The sequence below is a fragment of the Neodiprion virginianus genome, chromosome 3 (genome assembly GCF_021901495.1).
Source record: "Neodiprion virginianus isolate iyNeoVirg1 chromosome 3, iyNeoVirg1.1, whole genome shotgun sequence".
NCBI classification, from domain to species: domain Eukaryota; kingdom Metazoa; phylum Arthropoda; class Insecta; order Hymenoptera; family Diprionidae; genus Neodiprion; species Neodiprion virginianus.
In genome coordinates, this window is record NC_060879.1 from 494712 (window position 1) to 512526 (window position 17815).

General features: G+C 37.5%; 2 protein-coding genes across 9 annotated transcripts; both read right to left on the minus strand.

Annotated features, from left to right (window-relative positions):
- Positions 1-220: 220 nt before the first annotated feature.
- On the minus strand, positions 221-9931 carry LOC124301104 (peroxisome proliferator-activated receptor gamma coactivator 1-alpha-like). 4 transcript variants are annotated; one of them, XM_046755802.1, is made up of 14 exons: positions 9526-9931; positions 7856-7973; positions 7480-7595; positions 7116-7242; positions 6825-7038; positions 6470-6694; positions 6103-6362; positions 5864-5989; positions 4640-5787; positions 3861-4199; positions 3547-3684; positions 2629-2817; positions 2347-2492; positions 221-2258 (listed from the first exon to the last, which is right to left on the minus strand). In XM_046755802.1, exons 2-14 carry the CDS (start codon positions 7922-7924, stop codon positions 2140-2142), a joined length of 3216 nt encoding a protein of 1071 aa, XP_046611758.1. In that variant the 5' UTR covers positions 7925-7973; positions 9526-9931; the 3' UTR covers positions 221-2139. The 4 variants fall into 4 exon arrangements, with proteins under 4 accessions (XP_046611758.1, XP_046611757.1, XP_046611756.1 ...); XM_046755801.1 differs by having other exon boundaries at positions 8801-9931; XM_046755800.1 differs by lacking the exon at positions 9526-9931 and adding an exon at positions 8567-8592.
- An 851-nt stretch (positions 9932-10782) lies between these two features.
- On the minus strand, positions 10783-17375 carry LOC124301107 (uncharacterized protein PF11_0207-like). Of its 5 annotated transcripts, XM_046755812.1 has the most exons (4): positions 17100-17375; positions 16187-16623; positions 15505-15571; positions 10783-14428 (listed from the first exon to the last, which is right to left on the minus strand). In XM_046755812.1, exons 2-4 carry the CDS (start codon positions 16342-16344, stop codon positions 12962-12964), a joined length of 1692 nt encoding a protein of 563 aa, XP_046611768.1. In that variant the 5' UTR covers positions 16345-16623; positions 17100-17375; the 3' UTR covers positions 10783-12961. The 5 variants fall into 5 exon arrangements, with proteins under 5 accessions (XP_046611768.1, XP_046611769.1, XP_046611771.1 ...); XM_046755813.1 differs by lacking the exon at positions 16187-16623 and having other exon boundaries at positions 17100-17374; XM_046755815.1 differs by lacking the exon at positions 16187-16623 and having other exon boundaries at positions 16956-17374.
- Positions 17376-17815: the final 440 nt, after the last annotated feature.

The window sequence follows — 17815 nt, forward strand, 5'->3', positions numbered from 1 at the left end:
GCTTTAGTTTGTATTCTATTCCTGTTTTATACTATTTTTATATCCTAATTTATACTGTGAATATTTCATGTAACGCACGACTCGCACGCGCGGTAAAAGCCAAGTTACAGTGATTATTAACACAACCTGTGAAGGCGCCTGAAACGGAGCAACTGACCCGGCTTCAAGTGGTATACACAGGGTGTATGTAACTAAAGTGAAATAAATAAAGGAGAGGAAAAACGGATACATTACTTCATTTATTATTTTCGTCTACAATATAAATGTAGTCTTCAGCTCTGAGAATATTGTAATATAAGGAATAAGATGAGCATTTGCATGTAAGTTCAAATATAATCTGTGTCTCTTTTAACAGATCATATGATTAAGATTAGCTAGACTCTTGAGTTTGTACGTAGCAGTGAATCAGACTGTGAGTACTTCTTAATTACTTGATTTTATTTTATTTTTTTCTGTGTATTTTTCAACAAGAAATCAGTTAAATACGATTCTACGACATACGATAAAACTTTAAACCTGTGATAATAGATATCAATTGTACCACTGAAAGGTTCACGATTCGGAGCAATTAATAGGATATCTTTTTGTTTCTATTAACTTACATTTTTTTTATTTTTTTTTTTTTTTATCAAGTAATCGTCAACGATGAGATATCGCGATGAATGAGTCATGGCAAAATTTATCCTCATCGTTTATTATCACTCTAAATTCTAGTTATTTGCCTAAATTTCATCTTACACTTCAACCAGTTCATGGTTACAACTATAATCTTCTGACGTTACTTCTGGGGGTTTGACGATCGATGGTTCAATTATAACTACGCAATAAATACGTTCAATCGCCAATACGATATCAGTTAATCCATATCTACCTAACGATAATAACATACAAGAACAGTTGCATGGCATGTATACATACGTTTTATTGGTGAAATGCCACGTGTTCACATATACATATGATTATTCTTTGTAATACATCGACAGCAGGACATATTTCCGGTAAGGTGCTCAAAAAAATAATAATGTTGGCGATATTGATAAATAAATAGTGGCAAAAATATCGTAAACATAATACGTGAACAGAGCATTTTGTACTCATGCCATTTACGGGCTCATAGTAATAAAAAATTTCCAATCTAGGTAAGACTAACATCATTCACGCTTGTAAATAAATTTTCAATAATGCAAAATATGCAAAAAACTGTTAGAGCGTAATAATTGTTGTAGTTATTTGAATCTCTAAAGTAGACCATAAATTACATTCATTCTAACTAGAGGTTCGCGGACTGTTGCGGGGATTGATTGCTCAAGTTGAGATAACAGGAAATATGTAGAAATTTTGAAATTTTAAAGAAGTTGTCAACGTGCTTCCAGATGAAATAGAATTAAAGTTGCAAGCCATCTGACATCTTGTGACAGAGACATCGCGAAGAAACGTATTGACAAGATGTAAACAGATATGCAAAAAGTTATGTAATGCGGATAACTAGGAAGTCAACATCACATGAGAGCGAACCACTCCTTTTCCCGTAACTGCAGAGGCTTTCAACCTCCTTAATCATACGTGTACACGTGTATTAAATTTAGCAGATGAATCTGGTCAGAAAGTCAATTCAAGATAATATTGCAGTATTGTAATGAAATGGCCGATACATAGTCCTGTGGTAAAAACGTCTAAGTCAACCAAAGATATAGAGTAGTAGTATAACAAATTGAGTAGTCTGATGGAGAACCGATGAGTACACATTAGTATCGGTAATAATTGATTACTTGTGTACCTAAAAATTCTACCTAAAACACATTTAAACCTTTACTATTAAAATGGTTTCCGTTCATAGCAATAAATGTAAAGGGCGTGCTTAATGATTAAATATACAGTATATCAGAAACGCGAGTTTGGCGATATTACATGCGCATCTGTGCGCACGTTTTTTTCATTTAAATACTACAATCACCTACATTTCTATCATATACGAATTATGTTCATAATTTTCTTGCTTTCCCGATTTTTTTTGTTTTTTTCTTTTTTCTTGGAACCTTTTGTTCCTCTATTCTTTTTATACAATCATAATAGTTGTTGCGGTATATGTTTATCATCGTGTACTAAGTTAGAACTTACTATGAATAAATGATACGTGTGTCAAACCTTTCTTTTGCGTAGCTTAGCCTGAGCTTCTTTCAATAAAAGATCAAACGAGTTATCCTGATCTAACTTAGAGCCACTCCTTCCTCCGCCAAACGAATTGCTCGCAATCCCATCTGTACTCAGCATTGAACAAGAGTTATTAATGATATTTTCTTAAGTTGATTTTCACCAAGTGCAACATTTAGTCGAAAATTTTCTTACCAAGGTCTGCATATTTAACTTTACAAAAAGCTCTACGGCCACCAAAGCAGAGGTCATAACTAGGTTGCATCGGGTCATCATTCCCATGTTCAACAGCTTCATACGCGTCGGTTTTGTATGCAAATGTGACGAATCCATAATTATCTCTGTGAGGTGAAAAAAAAAAAATCATATTTGCATCACGTAAGTGATTGTGAAACATGACCAGCATATGTGCCATAGATAAGTCAATATTTCAAATTAATAAAATGCCTGATCAAATAGTTCATTAGAGAGGCTTACCCATGTTCCCGAAAGTGTACGCTGATATCAACAACTGGACCAAATTGTTCAAATCTTCTGCGTAGGTCAGCCTTCAAAACACCCTCTTCCAATCTGCCGACATAAATGACTCGGCGTTCTTCTACTTGCCTCTGTTTCTCTCTGTCAGTCCATGTGTCATATGGTTTTCTTCGAAGAGTAGAAGACGACCTGGATGGTTGAAGAGTTTTGCGTTATAAATGGATGTGTAATGACTAGGCAATGCTTAGAAGCTGAAATTTTAAACAATTGTTCAATATACAAAATTCAAAGCAACAGCGGTAGCGGGAATATTATTGACAAAGAAATTCTTCCAACGTTACGTGCTCACTCAATTGTGAGAAAATCGAAAGCATGAATAATATAACGGTCAAACCTTCCACTACCAATTTGATGGCTTTTACGTCACATCAATTTTCCCAAGTATACTACCACACCAGTTTCGTACCTCTGAATCAGATGTACAAGATATTCATGTATGATGCAAACTTTGTGTTTCTATGAAAAATTTTGTTATGTTTTTTATGATTCTTGTTCGAAAAAGTGTGTCCACTTTCTAACCACACGTACATGTTTCAATGATATGACCTAGCTTATATGAAAAAAACCATGAATACGTCAGTAAAGCAATAATGCATTCAGTTGTAGTGACGTTGATTGTCGTTACTCCTTTTTCCGTAGCTATATTGGCATCCAACTTTTTAAACTCGATGACTATAAGCATACACGTGTGCTATGCCGGTGACAATTATTTAATTCTAAGCGCATTATACCAAGATTATATTATAAATAGGATAAAAGAACGAACAGACATGGGTATTAGAAAAACAGGTAGGAGATTTTGATTCACCACTTTGGTATTCGGAACTCTTCACAACAGAATTGAAACAATGTGTTTACCTCCTCCAGCTTCGGTAGCTGTGACTGCTATCAGAGGAGTTCCGCCTGTGTCTATAATAACTCGGACCATGATTGCGCATTGGCTGTCTTCGTTGACCTGACCTTTTACCTTTTCCAGAATTCGACGGAGTCGAAGACCTACAATCGCCATTTTACGTTCACAAGTCAGAATCCTGTTTTTCCGTGGTAAAATTATGGTACATAAAAATTTTCTTTCAGATTTGAAAACCAATACCGCAGATCCCAGTTACATTCCGTGGAATTAAAGCTAAACTGCCATGCTGGCTACTTTCTTTAGATTCCTTTAAAAATACCTTGAGCAACTCGAATATCTTGAAGACCTTGACCTGGACCTAGATCTGGACCTAGACCTAGACCTGGATCTGGATCTGGATGACCTGGAGCGTGACCTAGACGTGGAGAGAGATCGCGATGTTGATCTAGACCTAGATCGAGAACGAGAGGACCAGCTGCTAGTGGAGCTGACCGAGCTACGCCTGTGACTGAATCTTCTTCTTCGTGTGGCGCCTCGTCTATGCGACGTGCTTCTACTTCTGCTTTTACTTCTACTCCGCGATCTAGAACGACTTGAGCTAGAACTATTCCTTCGCCGCCTGTATTGTCGATTCTTTCTGTCTCTTACTTGACTTGTCCTGAAAATATTTGATACCACACCAGTTATAAGAGTACGGCAATGTGGATGATATCAAAATTAAATAGTATCAAAAGAATTGTCATGAATTTTCTTGACCATACCACTTACTCCTTGCAACATGTGAGATACCGGATCTATATTAAATTTAATTAGAATTTTTTTTTAGGAGGCATATAAATTTCCAAATTCCCAAAATTAATAATTTAAAATAGACTAGGAAAGTGGTTCAAATTTTTTCCGACCAACAGATAGAATAGGTACAAAGATTATTTGTCATTTGGAATGCAATCTTAATCTCAAAACTTTGGAAATACCTATCTCTTAAAAAACATTTTCATTATTTCATTTTAAACAAGTGTCTCAGACATTGAAGAGACTCAGGGTCATCATAATACTTTGAAATTACATGATAAACGTTTAAGTTCAAGCAAAATGTACCTGTTCTCGTTAATAATATTATTGGTTTTAGCTGGATTTTCAAAGACTGTTTCGTTGGTCTGTATTCCAGCATCTTCAGTAGGCATTTTAGGCCTATTTTTCGCCTCTTCAATTTCAGCTTTAGGTTTCAATACAGAGACTATCTCTCTTTCTGACCACACAGGATTTTCCGGATCGTCTTTTATTGGTTCTGTAGTCGTAGATACATGATGAATATAAATCAGAGTCATAGGTTGAATGGGTGAACTGGTCCTGCTATTGTCGCTGCGATTTTTGTCTCGCCTACTGCGATACTCGGCAAGATTAAGTTTTCTTCGCGCTGGTTTCTTCATCTCTTCCTCTCCACTTCCTTGTTGTTCCAAATCCTGAACGATAATGTTCTGCACTTCGTTGTTAGAACTGTTCGTAGTAGTGACTATACTTTCGTTCACATTACTAATCAGAGTCGAGGTTGAAACGGGTGGCTTCTTCAACACCGATACCATCTGCTTCACCTTAGGATTACCACTTTCAATTCCGAACATGTATGCACCAGCTCTCCTCCCATTTCCGATATCTAGGACAGGCTTTGTCTTTGTCAGGACACCTTTTCGCAGTTGCAGAATACTCGTCGCTAATGCGGAACGTATTTTCATCTCATGTACAGGAGATGGTTTAATCACAGACTTACTTGTACTTAGTTTATTCACAACAACATTATTGTTCTGCTTCAGGACGCTGTCTTGTGATTGCTCCTTCTGTCGTTCTACAGTTCCTTCGTTGCTCTTAGCCTTATTCGAGAGATTTGTCGTAGGTGGTGATTCTTCACTTGCATCACTCACGTCCCCTGACTCTAAGCCACTGTCCTTTTTAGAGTTCTGATCAATCCAGCTGTCTCCACCGTGATATTTAGGTGATATTTTCTTACCCGCCACAATTCGACAAGTTTCTAAATTGTTACCGCAAACGCTTGCTTGGTTATTCGACGTTTGTTTCAGGCTTTCGTCTTTGGTTGGTAACGCACATTTATCACTTTCGCTGTTGCATTGTCCATTATACTCGGCATTACTCTCTAAACTCCTCAATGCTGAGCCCACGCTGCTACAGTAATCGTGATCCAATTGAACCGAACCATCGACTCTACCATTTCCATTTGTATTATAAGTTACCTGTGGGAGATCGAAATTTTTTCTCAGAAATATCTTTTGTACTACGCTGGCTGGGGCTGGATTTTGGAGCACTTACGATTTTCAGTAGTTTGTTACGAGAAAGCGTAGCTGCTGCATCTTGCATACGAGTGCCGCTACTTCGAGTACATTTTTTTGTTGGTATTGCAGGAATCAAAGGTATAACTCTTTTGCGTCCAGATGCCTATTGTTGAATATATTCATCTGTTAATTGACCTCTTGACCACGAAAGATAATTCAGCAGCAGATATGCACCATTTCGTACATCTGCCAATTACGAGAGTTAGACTAATTTACCTTTATCCTATCGATCACTTCCTTAGGTAAGGAATCCATTATATTTTGATTTAGCGTCGAGTCTACGACTTCTGCCGGTTTCTTTAACGGTGACAAGAGAGACCTGCCAGCAGGTGTGATAGATTTACTTTTGCAGGGGGCCAAAGTCTCGCCTGGCAAGATCCCTCCTTTTCCATACCCGCTTACCGATGACTTCGGAGTGACAGCCTCTGATGCCTCGAATTGTTCCAGAAGACTCTTTACATCTCCAGCTTCTAGTACTGGTTAACCAAAGGACGATTATTGACCAGACTACGCGAAGCATCGAAGTGCTAAAATCTCCAAATATTCGGTACAGAGAAATTATTTTGACATGTGCAATAATTACCGGGTACTTGTTCAGACACAGTTTCCACGTCTATGCAGTCTTCCATCTCAGTCTCTCCAATGTGGTTTGTTTCCTCTTTTTCGACTTTTAAGTATTTCAACACAACATCTGTCCTATCCACATTTGTTTTGAGTTTGACAGGACGACTATATTCCATAGTTGTGTTTCCCTCTATTTTCGGCTGTTTCAAGTCCGGACAGACCCAATTCTCGACCTTCGTATTCTCTGCGACATTGAATAGAAATTATTTTCATCTATCACCAAGATTCACACGGAGACCAAGTGAATTGTTATCATGGGTGGCACTTTACAGTACACTCTATACTGTAATGATAACGACCATGGAAATACGAACCTGTTGCGTAAGAGTCTACGTTTTGCGGAGAGTCTGGTCTTTCGATTTTTACTTTAACAAAAGAGCTGGGGTTTTTTTTTTCCTTGCTTATCTTCAACACTGATGGTTCAGTTTCGAAAATGTTATCCTGAACATCAACAGCCACTATTTTAGGCACGTCTATGTCGAGCCCCACCATATCTTTCACATCCATATCTTCCTCCAGATCTGAGGCCTGAGAAAATCAAACGTATACATTTTTATTACTGAAATTTGAGATTTTGATTCAATTAATTTGAACAATAAATTCACCTGTAGTGAACCTATATGTTCCTGCCAATCGGTTAGCATTTTGGCAAAGTCTTCCTTGATGTGTTCCATTTTTGGGTAAACTGTTGCCACCCCAGAGTCGGGCAATACAGCCATGTCGCCGTTCAATCTGAATGTGAATAGTGATACATCAGCAAATAAAGCATGACAATACGAAGATTTTTCAAGTATTTGAAATGGCTTGAAATTGATTGAAATGAGTATTGATCGATTAATAAGTCTTTCCGTTTAAACAATATGGCTTCAGAAATAAATGAAAAAAGTAATGACAATAAGAAAAAAAATGTTTCAGTCCTAATGGTAAGCCCCATAGGTGGAAAAGCAGAACAATGTATGATCTACTTACTCTTGCTCGGTGCCCCAAAGAACTGCAGAAGGATCGATGCGCGAGTCTAAGTTACAGTGGAAGTCATCTTGCATTAACTCCATGAGTGAGCTGTGTGATTCTTCCAGCATATCATGCTGCAAAATTATTCATATAAGTATTATTACCATCATTATAATCATCATCATGGTGATTCAGTTACTGTTCGCTAAACATATTCGGGGATGGATTAATATTGTCGATAACTATGCTAAAACGACAATCGGGTAAATACGTAAGACAAATGAGTTTGACTTGCGAAATCGTGCGACATGTTTATACAATGTCAACAAATAATGTACCAATAATGTACCATTAACGTACGAGAAATATTAATTCCCGCATGCTTTAATCTCACCTGATCAAGTGGCAAAGAGAAACCTGAGAAGTGTTCCTCGTCGCGAAAATTTAAAAATCCAGTTTCCATGACCCGTCCAGGTTTGTTGTTATAATGCAACTGCACTCTGTTTAGTAATCTACAAAAAAACGACCAAGGTTTTTATTGCGGTAAGAAAAAATGTTTTAAAATCCTTGATCAGAATAAAATACGAGGCATCTTTGCTTAAATTTTATGTTTAAGTAACCGCACCAACTGTGTAGCATTTATTTTTATCCATAAGCGTTGATTCGCATTACAAATTACAAGGTTTCTATACGATACTTCAGTTTGTATACCGCAAATAACGAGCATATGTATATCTGTAAACACGCATAGTCGTAACATAGATCGTTGTCCGCTTTGGAGAAAATATTTTCAGCGATAAGGAAATTCGGGTGAATTCCTTGCACGTGATGCGAAAGACAACACTACGAGGATAGAAAACGTGGCAACGTGGGTTAGGTTTAATTTCTTTGTTATATATTCTTTTTCATCGACTAATGACTAAACAAGCATCTTATTAATCCTAAACCTACAACAGTAAGTTAACAATTTTCTCAATGACTCGATAAGGAAGATAAAATGGTGTGTGTACGCATAGCACGCGTGGGTAAGTTAGAGGTTATGTTTAGCACCGCTTCGATTATGGTATAATCCCGGTTCAGTTCCCAGGATACCTGTCCCACCTACGCGAATTTCATCAAGAATTTGCAAACGGTTGCGGCCCTATAGACTGATTCGCAAGATCATTAATCCGTTGTAAAATCAAAGGTTCTTCGGTAAATTGGCTAGTTCAGAAATTCGCACACGTAACATGCTGACGGGCAAAGTGGTTGGTCGGTCGGTGCTAGCGCAAGTCTCCAGATGCAATACTTACGCTATAATACCGAGGCGTTTTCCGAGCATAGATAATAAAATACGTACGTTATATATCGTCGGGTAAAATCCTGCCGAATATCGAGGTGAATACTGTGTATTTTAACGGTGAATTAACAATCCTTGTGGGACGCGGCATGCCTCGGACACTGATTCACGCGGATGCCGATGCACTGGCGCAGAGCTGTTTTCTTCACACCGACGCGATGATTTATGCGTATTTACGACGCCTCTGCGTACACGTGTAAAAGAGAATCGCTCATTCACAGCTAGATTAGCGAATGTGGAATAAAGAAATCGCGTGCCGTACGAAGGTGTGTGAGTAATGACATGTGTACAATATGTATGCACAATTTGTATCGTTCACCTCGCGCTAAGGCCACGAGCGAACCTTGGTACGGTGATCGGTCGAGTATTTCCACTTAACTGCAGGTACTTTACAATGGGAAGGGTGAACGACGCGAGGTATGTAGTTTAGTCAGGGCGTATTTCCTCCACAAAGTAACGCTGCCGTGATGCGAAACGTACGCGTATCAACGTATGTTGTACAGTTCACACCGCGTGGAAACACACAAAAGCACGCACACACTTTGCGAAAGAGATCACCGCCCCAGCAGGCCGCAGCACCGTACTACCTCCTCCAGGCTTCACATATTTAGCCCCGCAATCTTTGGTATAAATAAACCGAGATCACGTAACACCGTTGAGCTTTGTTCACCGATCTTAGTCACGTTGAACGGTATGAATTTCGCACGTTATCAATCGTTACTTACTTGTTGATATATAATTCCCGACCGATATGCTATTTTACACCGTCACATGTGTCCGTACGTACGTATCTCCTTCTCTCTGTCTCTGTCTCTGTCTACTCTGCAAAACGGCAAGCGTCGAAGGCACGCATTTCGCACACTAAACTGAGCGAAGCATCCTTCTTGCTTATCCTAACACAGCTACACTTGCACACACACATCCGTCCGCTGATACAGTTTGGGGTTGGTTGAACTAGAGTGGCGGCCTCTGGTTACCGGAGAGACACGGCATGATCGGAATTTGGCAAGGTGTCACGTGACGCTAAAATGACACGAATGCGGTGGCGACGCTATTCTTTCATTCATCGGTTCATCCCATTTTACCAGAGACTGCGTTCGAGTGAAATGCACGCCAAGATTTCTTCCCTTTGTTAAATTTTTTTGCTGACTTGGCGCGGTCCAAAAAAAATTTATAGAGAAAGTAACTTAAATTTTATATCTATGTATATATATATATATATATATATATAGGTATGTAACATAAGAGGAACAAGATGTATGAGATGAACCACAATAATTTTGAATATTATTGTTCCCTACTTTTTTTTACGAAAAATGAAAGCATTCTTTTAACTTGTATTTACAGATAATTTATTTTTACCCTTCGTTACACTGCGGCTCCTTAATTATTCAAATTAAAAAAGAAATAATATCGGAGCGAGTATAAAATATAATATTCAGAGGCGTACAATATTGTATCTATACCTGTGTTAGGTATGTTATTCGGCATCTAAAACAGGCAAATGTATCTATAATATCAGTCTCTGCTAATACCTGCTAATAATAATTCATAGAAAAATCTTAGACCACTAGTATTTGGCATACCTAAAGTGAAAATGCAGTTGAAGAAAGCAGAGAGTATAAAAACAGAAAATTTTGACACCGCCCATACTGTCGTATAGATATAAAATGTATCATGCAATTTAAATAGATGTCAAACTTTCAAAAGTTGACTTTTAGTTCGATAAAATTCTTACATATCTCCAATCACTCTGTGTAAAACAAACATTACTCTTGACCGTGTAATGTTTTTACGCAAATGATATAAAATATAAACAAATTGAGTAATTACTATTTTATGGAGCTAATGATTACTGTCAAAAATTGTTAACGTTAATCAGGGAATATTCTGATTAAGTAAGAACTTGGATATTAACCTAGCAATAAACAAATAAAAGGTGGCTAATTTAAAAGAAAATACACGTAATACAATGTATCAACTAATCGATAATTATGTATTATTATTCTATATTTTGAAAATGAAATCCGCGTACATTTCACATCCTATTTTTAGTATTACACATACTAATAATAATACCATCGTGCCGATCCACATCACTCTTCCAGTTTTCCAACTTCTACAAGCACTGTAGGTAGTATAAAAAATATATATATATAAATATATATATATACATATTTGTATGTATACTAGGGTGGTTCATTTTTAAACTTTTCTTTTCCAACGTTATACTCCAAAAATTTGTGACAAATACTGAGAAATAAATTATTGTACAGCCCGGAGGAGGCATGAAAATATTTAAAGCTTTAAAAAATATCAGTTAATTTTTTTCGTATCGTGGTCCAATTAATCATTGTTCACAAAAATCAGTACTGAAAACGAAATAGGGACATTAAGTTGAAGTGATACTCCTCTTTCGGTAACAAAAACTGTTATCCAAATTTCTCAGAAACGCTCAATCTTTCGGGTAAAAGACGAGAACAGCCGACTGCGGAATTTTTAGGTCCAATTTGCTGTTGAATGGTGAACTATTAATTGAACCACGATACAAAAAAAATTAACTAATATATACATATATGTCCGCAAGGTACACACATAAGAGTAAATAAAAATATGTTACAATAATCGGTAACGACCTCTAAATAATTTCATACTTCTTCCAGGTTTAACGACTGTTTTTTTTTTTCAGTATTCGTCACAAATTTTTTGAAGGGACCTTAAAAAAAAAAAAAAAAATTTTTTTAAATAAACCACTCTAGTGTATACTATTAACTTACTATTACTTGATAGTAGTAATAATAACAGCATGTAAATTGCATTTTCTACACGCCCTGAATTTTCTTTAAATATCGCAGTAGTATTAAGAGGGTTCTTATAACACGCGTTGACACGCTTATGAGTTTCTTTTGGTAGGAAGACTTGACGAGCTGTGGTGCAATATGGTACTATTAATTTGTTATACCAAGGCGATGTTTAAAAAAATTTGTAACTACAAATTTCCGACTGTATAAGTGTATGATGAAGACTGTGCACGCATACAATATAGATTCGGACACATGAATGAAATAAAACAACAGCTTTCAATGAAATGAAATTATCGTCCTGCTCATTTACTGTCTTGTATTATGTCAAATTACGTGCCAATGTTTTATCAAATGACATAGATTTGAAAAGAATTTCTACAGTTAGCCTCTCATTGTTTTAACTAAAATGATAATTTTTAATCAGTATCAATTGTAATAAATGCAATTATTATAATGTCATGGTGATAAAATAGTAAAATGTATGTATATATGTAGATGCCAGCTATCAGATATGACTTTTAAAATAAGTAATTGCAGATGAAACGCGGGAAATGAAATATCTGTTTAGATTAATGATTATGGTTGACAAATCTTATTCCTTTAAAAAAAAAAAAGAAAGTAATATTAATATTTAATATGTAAATTTCGAATTAAATCATAACTCCAAGATCATTGGCCAAATAGTATTATGTATTATACTTGCACCACATCCACATAGATGTAATTCATTTTTCATTTAGCCATCTCAAGGCATATGTAGGACTTTGGGCAGGTACGGATAAATCTCATTTTTGCATTCCAAGTACTCGAGCATGATTTTTACATTCTGTTTCGATTTTGGCAAAATAACGTGTGGTGATAAAAACTCAGTTTCCAAAAAGATATCACGGCACAAATGATTGTATGAATTGCGAAATTTGAAGTGGTTCCAAGGCCTCTCATTAAAATAAACTTGTTTTGAAACTCTGTGAAAATGATTGTATATATTTTGATTATCAGTGATACTTAAATTAATGGTTGAAACTGACTTGTCTGAACTCTGTGTCAATTCTAAACGTACCTTAAAAAACTTCCACATTTACAGTCACGCCCAGAATTTTAGGTTTTGTTGCTTTAAATCAAAGGTGTGTATTTCACTGACAAACAAAATCCTTTTTAAATGCAAATAATGAAATATGCAACATCAGATCTTCTTAATTCCTCGTATCATCAGTGTGTAGCAGTTTGATTTTATGTGAAAAATATTTCTACTGCATAAAGATAACAGATAATTTGACCAAGGTTCAAAAAATATCTTATCGGCTTCTTCGTGACCTTTATAAAAAAAAATCTCCGTTTCTACGAGATATGAAGCCCTCTACATTATACTGCACCACTGTTTCACAATTCCCGACCCTTCCTGGGTTTGGATCTTTTCATCGTTACTTCCAATTCCGCTCACATCGAGCTTATCTGATTTGAATTTGTAGCCCCCAACATTTGGCGTTGAGACCTGAATTGGCCTGCGCAATCCCTGAAGAATACCAATCGAAGTATTCAACAAGCTGCTTTCGCAATCAGTTTTAACTTTCTTAGGTTCACTGCAGACTTCCGGTTCGAGTTTACGCTTTCGATCTGAGGGCGTGCCACCGTTGCAAGTCAAAGTGCTCTGCATTAGTCCAGCTCGATGGCGAACTATCTTGTGATCGCGAATATCTTCATCGGGTAGGGAAACCGAAGACATGTTCACATAAAGAGAACTATTAGGCGATAGTCTGTTTCTTAGTGTGACGTGACGCATTCGATTGATTGAATGTCTTCCAGAAATATTTCTGAGAGTTCTCCCAAAAGATGAATCCTTGCACAGCGGCTCGGACATTGAACGTTCTTCATTTGTCAGTTCGTAGAGTTGGGAATTGTCCTTCAGACAATCGTTCAATCGAACTTGAACATCTTTCAGCATTATTGAGGCATCAAAGGATACAAAAGACACATCATCTTTCAGTAGCAACTGATTCTCCTTAGTCCTCGCATTCTCGGATTCCATTTGGGCTGGTTCTGATGCTTCAGACATTTCTGAAGTTGTGGACTCCACTACATCGACGGAATAATTTTCTGTCTCGGTAGGAGCTTCGCTCTGATCTTCTCTATCGTCGGCTGCAACGTGGCCATTCTCTTTCTCGGCATCTGTTGGTTCTTCATCAATCGCTGGAGGCTCTTCACATGAACTATTCAATTCCGTTTTCAAATTTGTTTTAAGAGGACTGCTATCTATCGACAAATTCATTTTTGCTTCATACTCCTCCATTTCCTCCTTAGAATCATCGTTTTCTAATATCTGGCTGATTGCATCATCAGTGAGCTGTGCTTTGATCTCGCGTTCATTAATTCTGCAATTTTCTGAATAATTTTCTCCAATTTCCTCTTGAATATCATCTCCTTTTTCTTTTTCGGCTACTTTTTCAGTTTCACGTTCTCCTTCCTTCTCCATTTGGCTAATGTTCACACTTTCACTATCTTGTTTCTTTTCATTTTCTTTTTCCATTTGTTGCGCATGTGATTCGTCTGTAGTGCTTTCTTCATTTGCGTCATCCTGTACTACTGAACCACTTCTTTTACCTTTTACAGTAAAATCAACTTCATCAACGATGTACTGCTCACTGACATTTTCACTCGTCTGTGACTCGCTTTCTTCCGACTTCGGCTGCATAACGATAGTTCGGCTTTTTAGGTTTTTCGATGAAATCACGGTTTTATTTGTTTCTTTTTCAATCGATATTGGCTTGTTCGTAGATTTTGGCAAACGAGACATCGAAAGTTTGACAGAAGGACTTCGAAGCTTGCTCTGTAACAAATGAAATTAAAATAGTTGCGACCGTGCGTAGGACAACCTCCTCTTATCCCTACGCCAGATCAATATCAACTTGCGGCTGGTAGGTTCAGTTAGACACTCAGCAACAAGAATATCTATTACTCAACGATATTAATCTACCTGACGGTTGTTTGCACAGCTGTACTTGTGTGGAGTCGGGAGAAACGTTTCGTATCCAAACAGAGATATCTTAATGTGTGAAGTTATTTATAAAAAGATAGATCGATAAACTATAGTAAAAAACGAGCAAGAAGAGGTCAAGTAATATCAAATTAATTAAATCATAACAATAAATGTAATGAGTCTTGCACAAGCTATACTTAGAAAAATGATCTTGTGAGATCGTTAACAGTGAATAATACATCAATCAGGAATGAAACGTTTTGGATATCACTTTAATAAAACTTGTACTACAACGTACTCCAAAGACCGGCCGAAGTGTACTGGCACATTCATACCACGTGTGGCAAGTGAAACGTATAAAAAAAACGGATATAGATAAGCATGCTCAGTTGTTAATCAGGCTTTAGATACAGTGTTCGGGTTGACCTCAAAGTGTAGGTCGTATATATTTGATAATTGCTATTGACATTGATCCTTGATTAGTAGTGATCTTCTCTCCTAAAAAAATCCAAATTTTTCAATTTATCAAAAACAGCAATCACATACTCAATTAGTACCTTAAAAATCGTTACGTAGATCAGACGATTTTAAAAAAAATTAAATTCTATACACTCTGAGCTTTCCACGTTGGTAGTCAAACTGATGCTACTTGCTGTTTCACTAACATAAATTATTATCGAGGAAAGTTTGTTCACTTTGTACGTTTGGCATTCATTGTAAGACAGAACTTTGCATTCCTTGAGCTGATTATATATTTCACTATTCGTTACAATAATAGCTTCGGTATCCCCGGCTAATTAAGAAACTTCCATCAACGCTTGGATATCGAAGAATGGGACTGTTAAATTTCAGACTAAAATTAGCATTTCTTAGGACAGTGAGAACAATGACGAAAGTAAAGACAAAATTGTCATTCACTGACATACCTTGAAAGTCTTGCTAGTGCCAGCTGCTTTGAAACTTTTCTGAACATTCGTCGATTGTTGCTTTCCTCTGAAACAGTAATTAATTCCTTTAGATGAATCTTGTCTGTAACGTATGTGGATTTCGATAAGTAATGAGGCAGAAAAAAAAAAAAACAGTTTTCAATAGAATGCGTGAACTACGTCATTCGATTTCAGGGGATGAGAGGTCATAGTTTAAAATTATATCTGAACCACCAAGGTTTTGTATTTCACATAGATCGAAATTGAATTTCTTTGCCTTTACCGATAATCGTGGAAATCAATGTGTTGAAACATCATCAGACAGCGGCCATAAATATAAAGGCTTCCTTGTATCGACCAAACGTTCGACGCAATAATTCTATACGACGATAGATACAAGGATGGAAATGCAAAACAAACGATAGGTAATTTTACAAATAGTTAAATACGTATTCGTCTTTATCCTGGAATGAGTGCTACGGGTAACGACACTGTGGGAAAGCGATATTAAACGACGATGAGTTGTACGATGTCAGTTCAACTGGGGTGTGGAAAAGGTATATAACAAAAGTTTGGAAGTCTATTCCCATAAAAAATGGAGAAGATAAGCCTGGACAAGGTATAATCAGCAGAGAATTATGTGTACAGGTTGGGTTTTGTTGATGGCTTGGATTTTACAAACCTGTTCGTATTCTCGTATTCAGGCTGCACGGAACGCGCCGCGGGTAAATTCACAGCGATATCAACTTGTCTCGACGAAGCGGATGCCGTTTTTAATCTCCGAACGTACCTATTCCTCTCATCACCCTCGGGTACCGCCTTCTTTGGCGTTTTACCCATGGTTTATATCAATCACAAGGTGAGTTAAAACGAACGCCCTTGACCGACGCTGCCCGCAGTATAAACCGAATCTCTAACCTTTATATCTCTCTATTCGCGTATTGCTCTCGTGTTCCCCTTTTTGAGACGATTGTTTTATTATTCAATTTTCATTCCTTTAACTATTCCCATTTGCTCGAACACGTTTGAATCCCAGACGACAGCTTTATAGTGACAGTTTATACTTGTTAGTTTTTCAAGGGGGAAGATGTACTTTCGTCGGAGGTGGCGTCTCCTTTTCTACGTTCACAAAACACACGTAAATAAACCGGCGAAGAGAGTATGGGTGGGTAGGCGACGCGTGTTGTTATTCAATTAATCGAGAGAGCGATAATATGATCAAGAACATGGAAAAACGAAAATGGAACAATCGCTTTGCGAGCAAAGTTTCACACTGCCGATATCAGAAACTAGCTCGAAGCGGACAAACCACAAAACGACGCGAACCCTTTATCAGTAAGGTTTGCTTCATACGGTAACATCGCACAAGTATTGCGTATATGTATGCATGCACGTATTATACTTCGTGGGTGTGAAAATACTTTAAAAAGTATATGTATGTACGTACGTACGTAGAGCTACGCGTGAGAGGATTTCTCCAGATATGCAATGTGGAATATGTTCTGCATCTATTTTGATGCGATTCGTATGTAAGCAATGTGTGAGCTCTCAATAATTCACATCGATTCACCCGTTTATGGAGAAATTTTTCTTACCCGCGCGTCGCCTGCTCAAGAGACAATCGAAGCTCTCCGTAACGTGGAGTGCAGCCAGTGAACAAGATGTGCGTGTAACGTATGTATGAATGAGTATTGGCAAGTGTAAATTATCTACTGATAATCAACGGAGAATGAAAACGCGATACTTCTGCGGTACCGGTCAACTGATTGTATTTTCGTTACGTAACCTTATGTTATGTAGCTAAAGGCTTGGCTTAGCTAAGTCTGTGAGGATGTAGGTATGGATGTAGGGTATATCGAGTGAAGGTGTCGACAACGAAACCCATGCGACGCATGTGAGTCCGTATGTCGTTACGTACACAAACGCAAGTACGTCGTACGTATACCAAGCGTATACCTACACACTGCGAACGCCATGAAGCCGGCCGGCAAACGCCGCATTCTCTCTCAATTTTTCTTTTTGTTCGTAGTTTAAAAGTTCGTCAACATCGCGTCCCGGCGTCAGACGCCGAGTAACCGGCAACGTTGCACAGAGCCGTGAGTAGCTGGACGTTCGGCCACGCGCGGCGAATATTGCGGCAGCTAGTGTTGCCAGATTAGATAAATTCCTCCTAAATTTCGGAGCAATTTGAAGCTTATGGAGAAAAAATTGGCGGAAAAAGTATCCAGGAGTTTTTTCAGGAGAAATTTAAGAAATTGCCGGATTTACGCGTCGCTCGACAACTCAAAAATTTTTGCTGCCCTTGTTTATT

Coding starts and splice junctions, on each gene's coding strand:
- LOC124301107 (XM_046755812.1), bottom strand. CDS start 16,344: ATGGGTAAAACGCCAAAGAAGGCGGTACCCGAGGGTGATGAGAGGAAT. Junction 15,572..16,186: donor GAATACGAGAATACGAACAG/GTTTGTAAAATC, acceptor TTACTGTTTCAG/AGGAAAGCAACAATCGACGA. Junction 14,429..15,504: donor GCACTAGCAAGACTTTCAAG/GTATGTCAGTGA, acceptor CATTTGTTACAG/AGCAAGCTTCGAAGTCCTTC.
- LOC124301104 (XM_046755800.1), bottom strand. Junction 7,243..7,479: donor CTTTGGGGCACCGAGCAAGA/GTAAGTAGATCA, acceptor ATTCACATTCAG/ATTGAACGGCGACATGGCTG. Junction 3,685..3,860: donor AGATATTCGAGTTGCTCAAG/GTATTTTTAAAG, acceptor TGGCGATTGTAG/GTCTTCGACTCCGTCGAATT.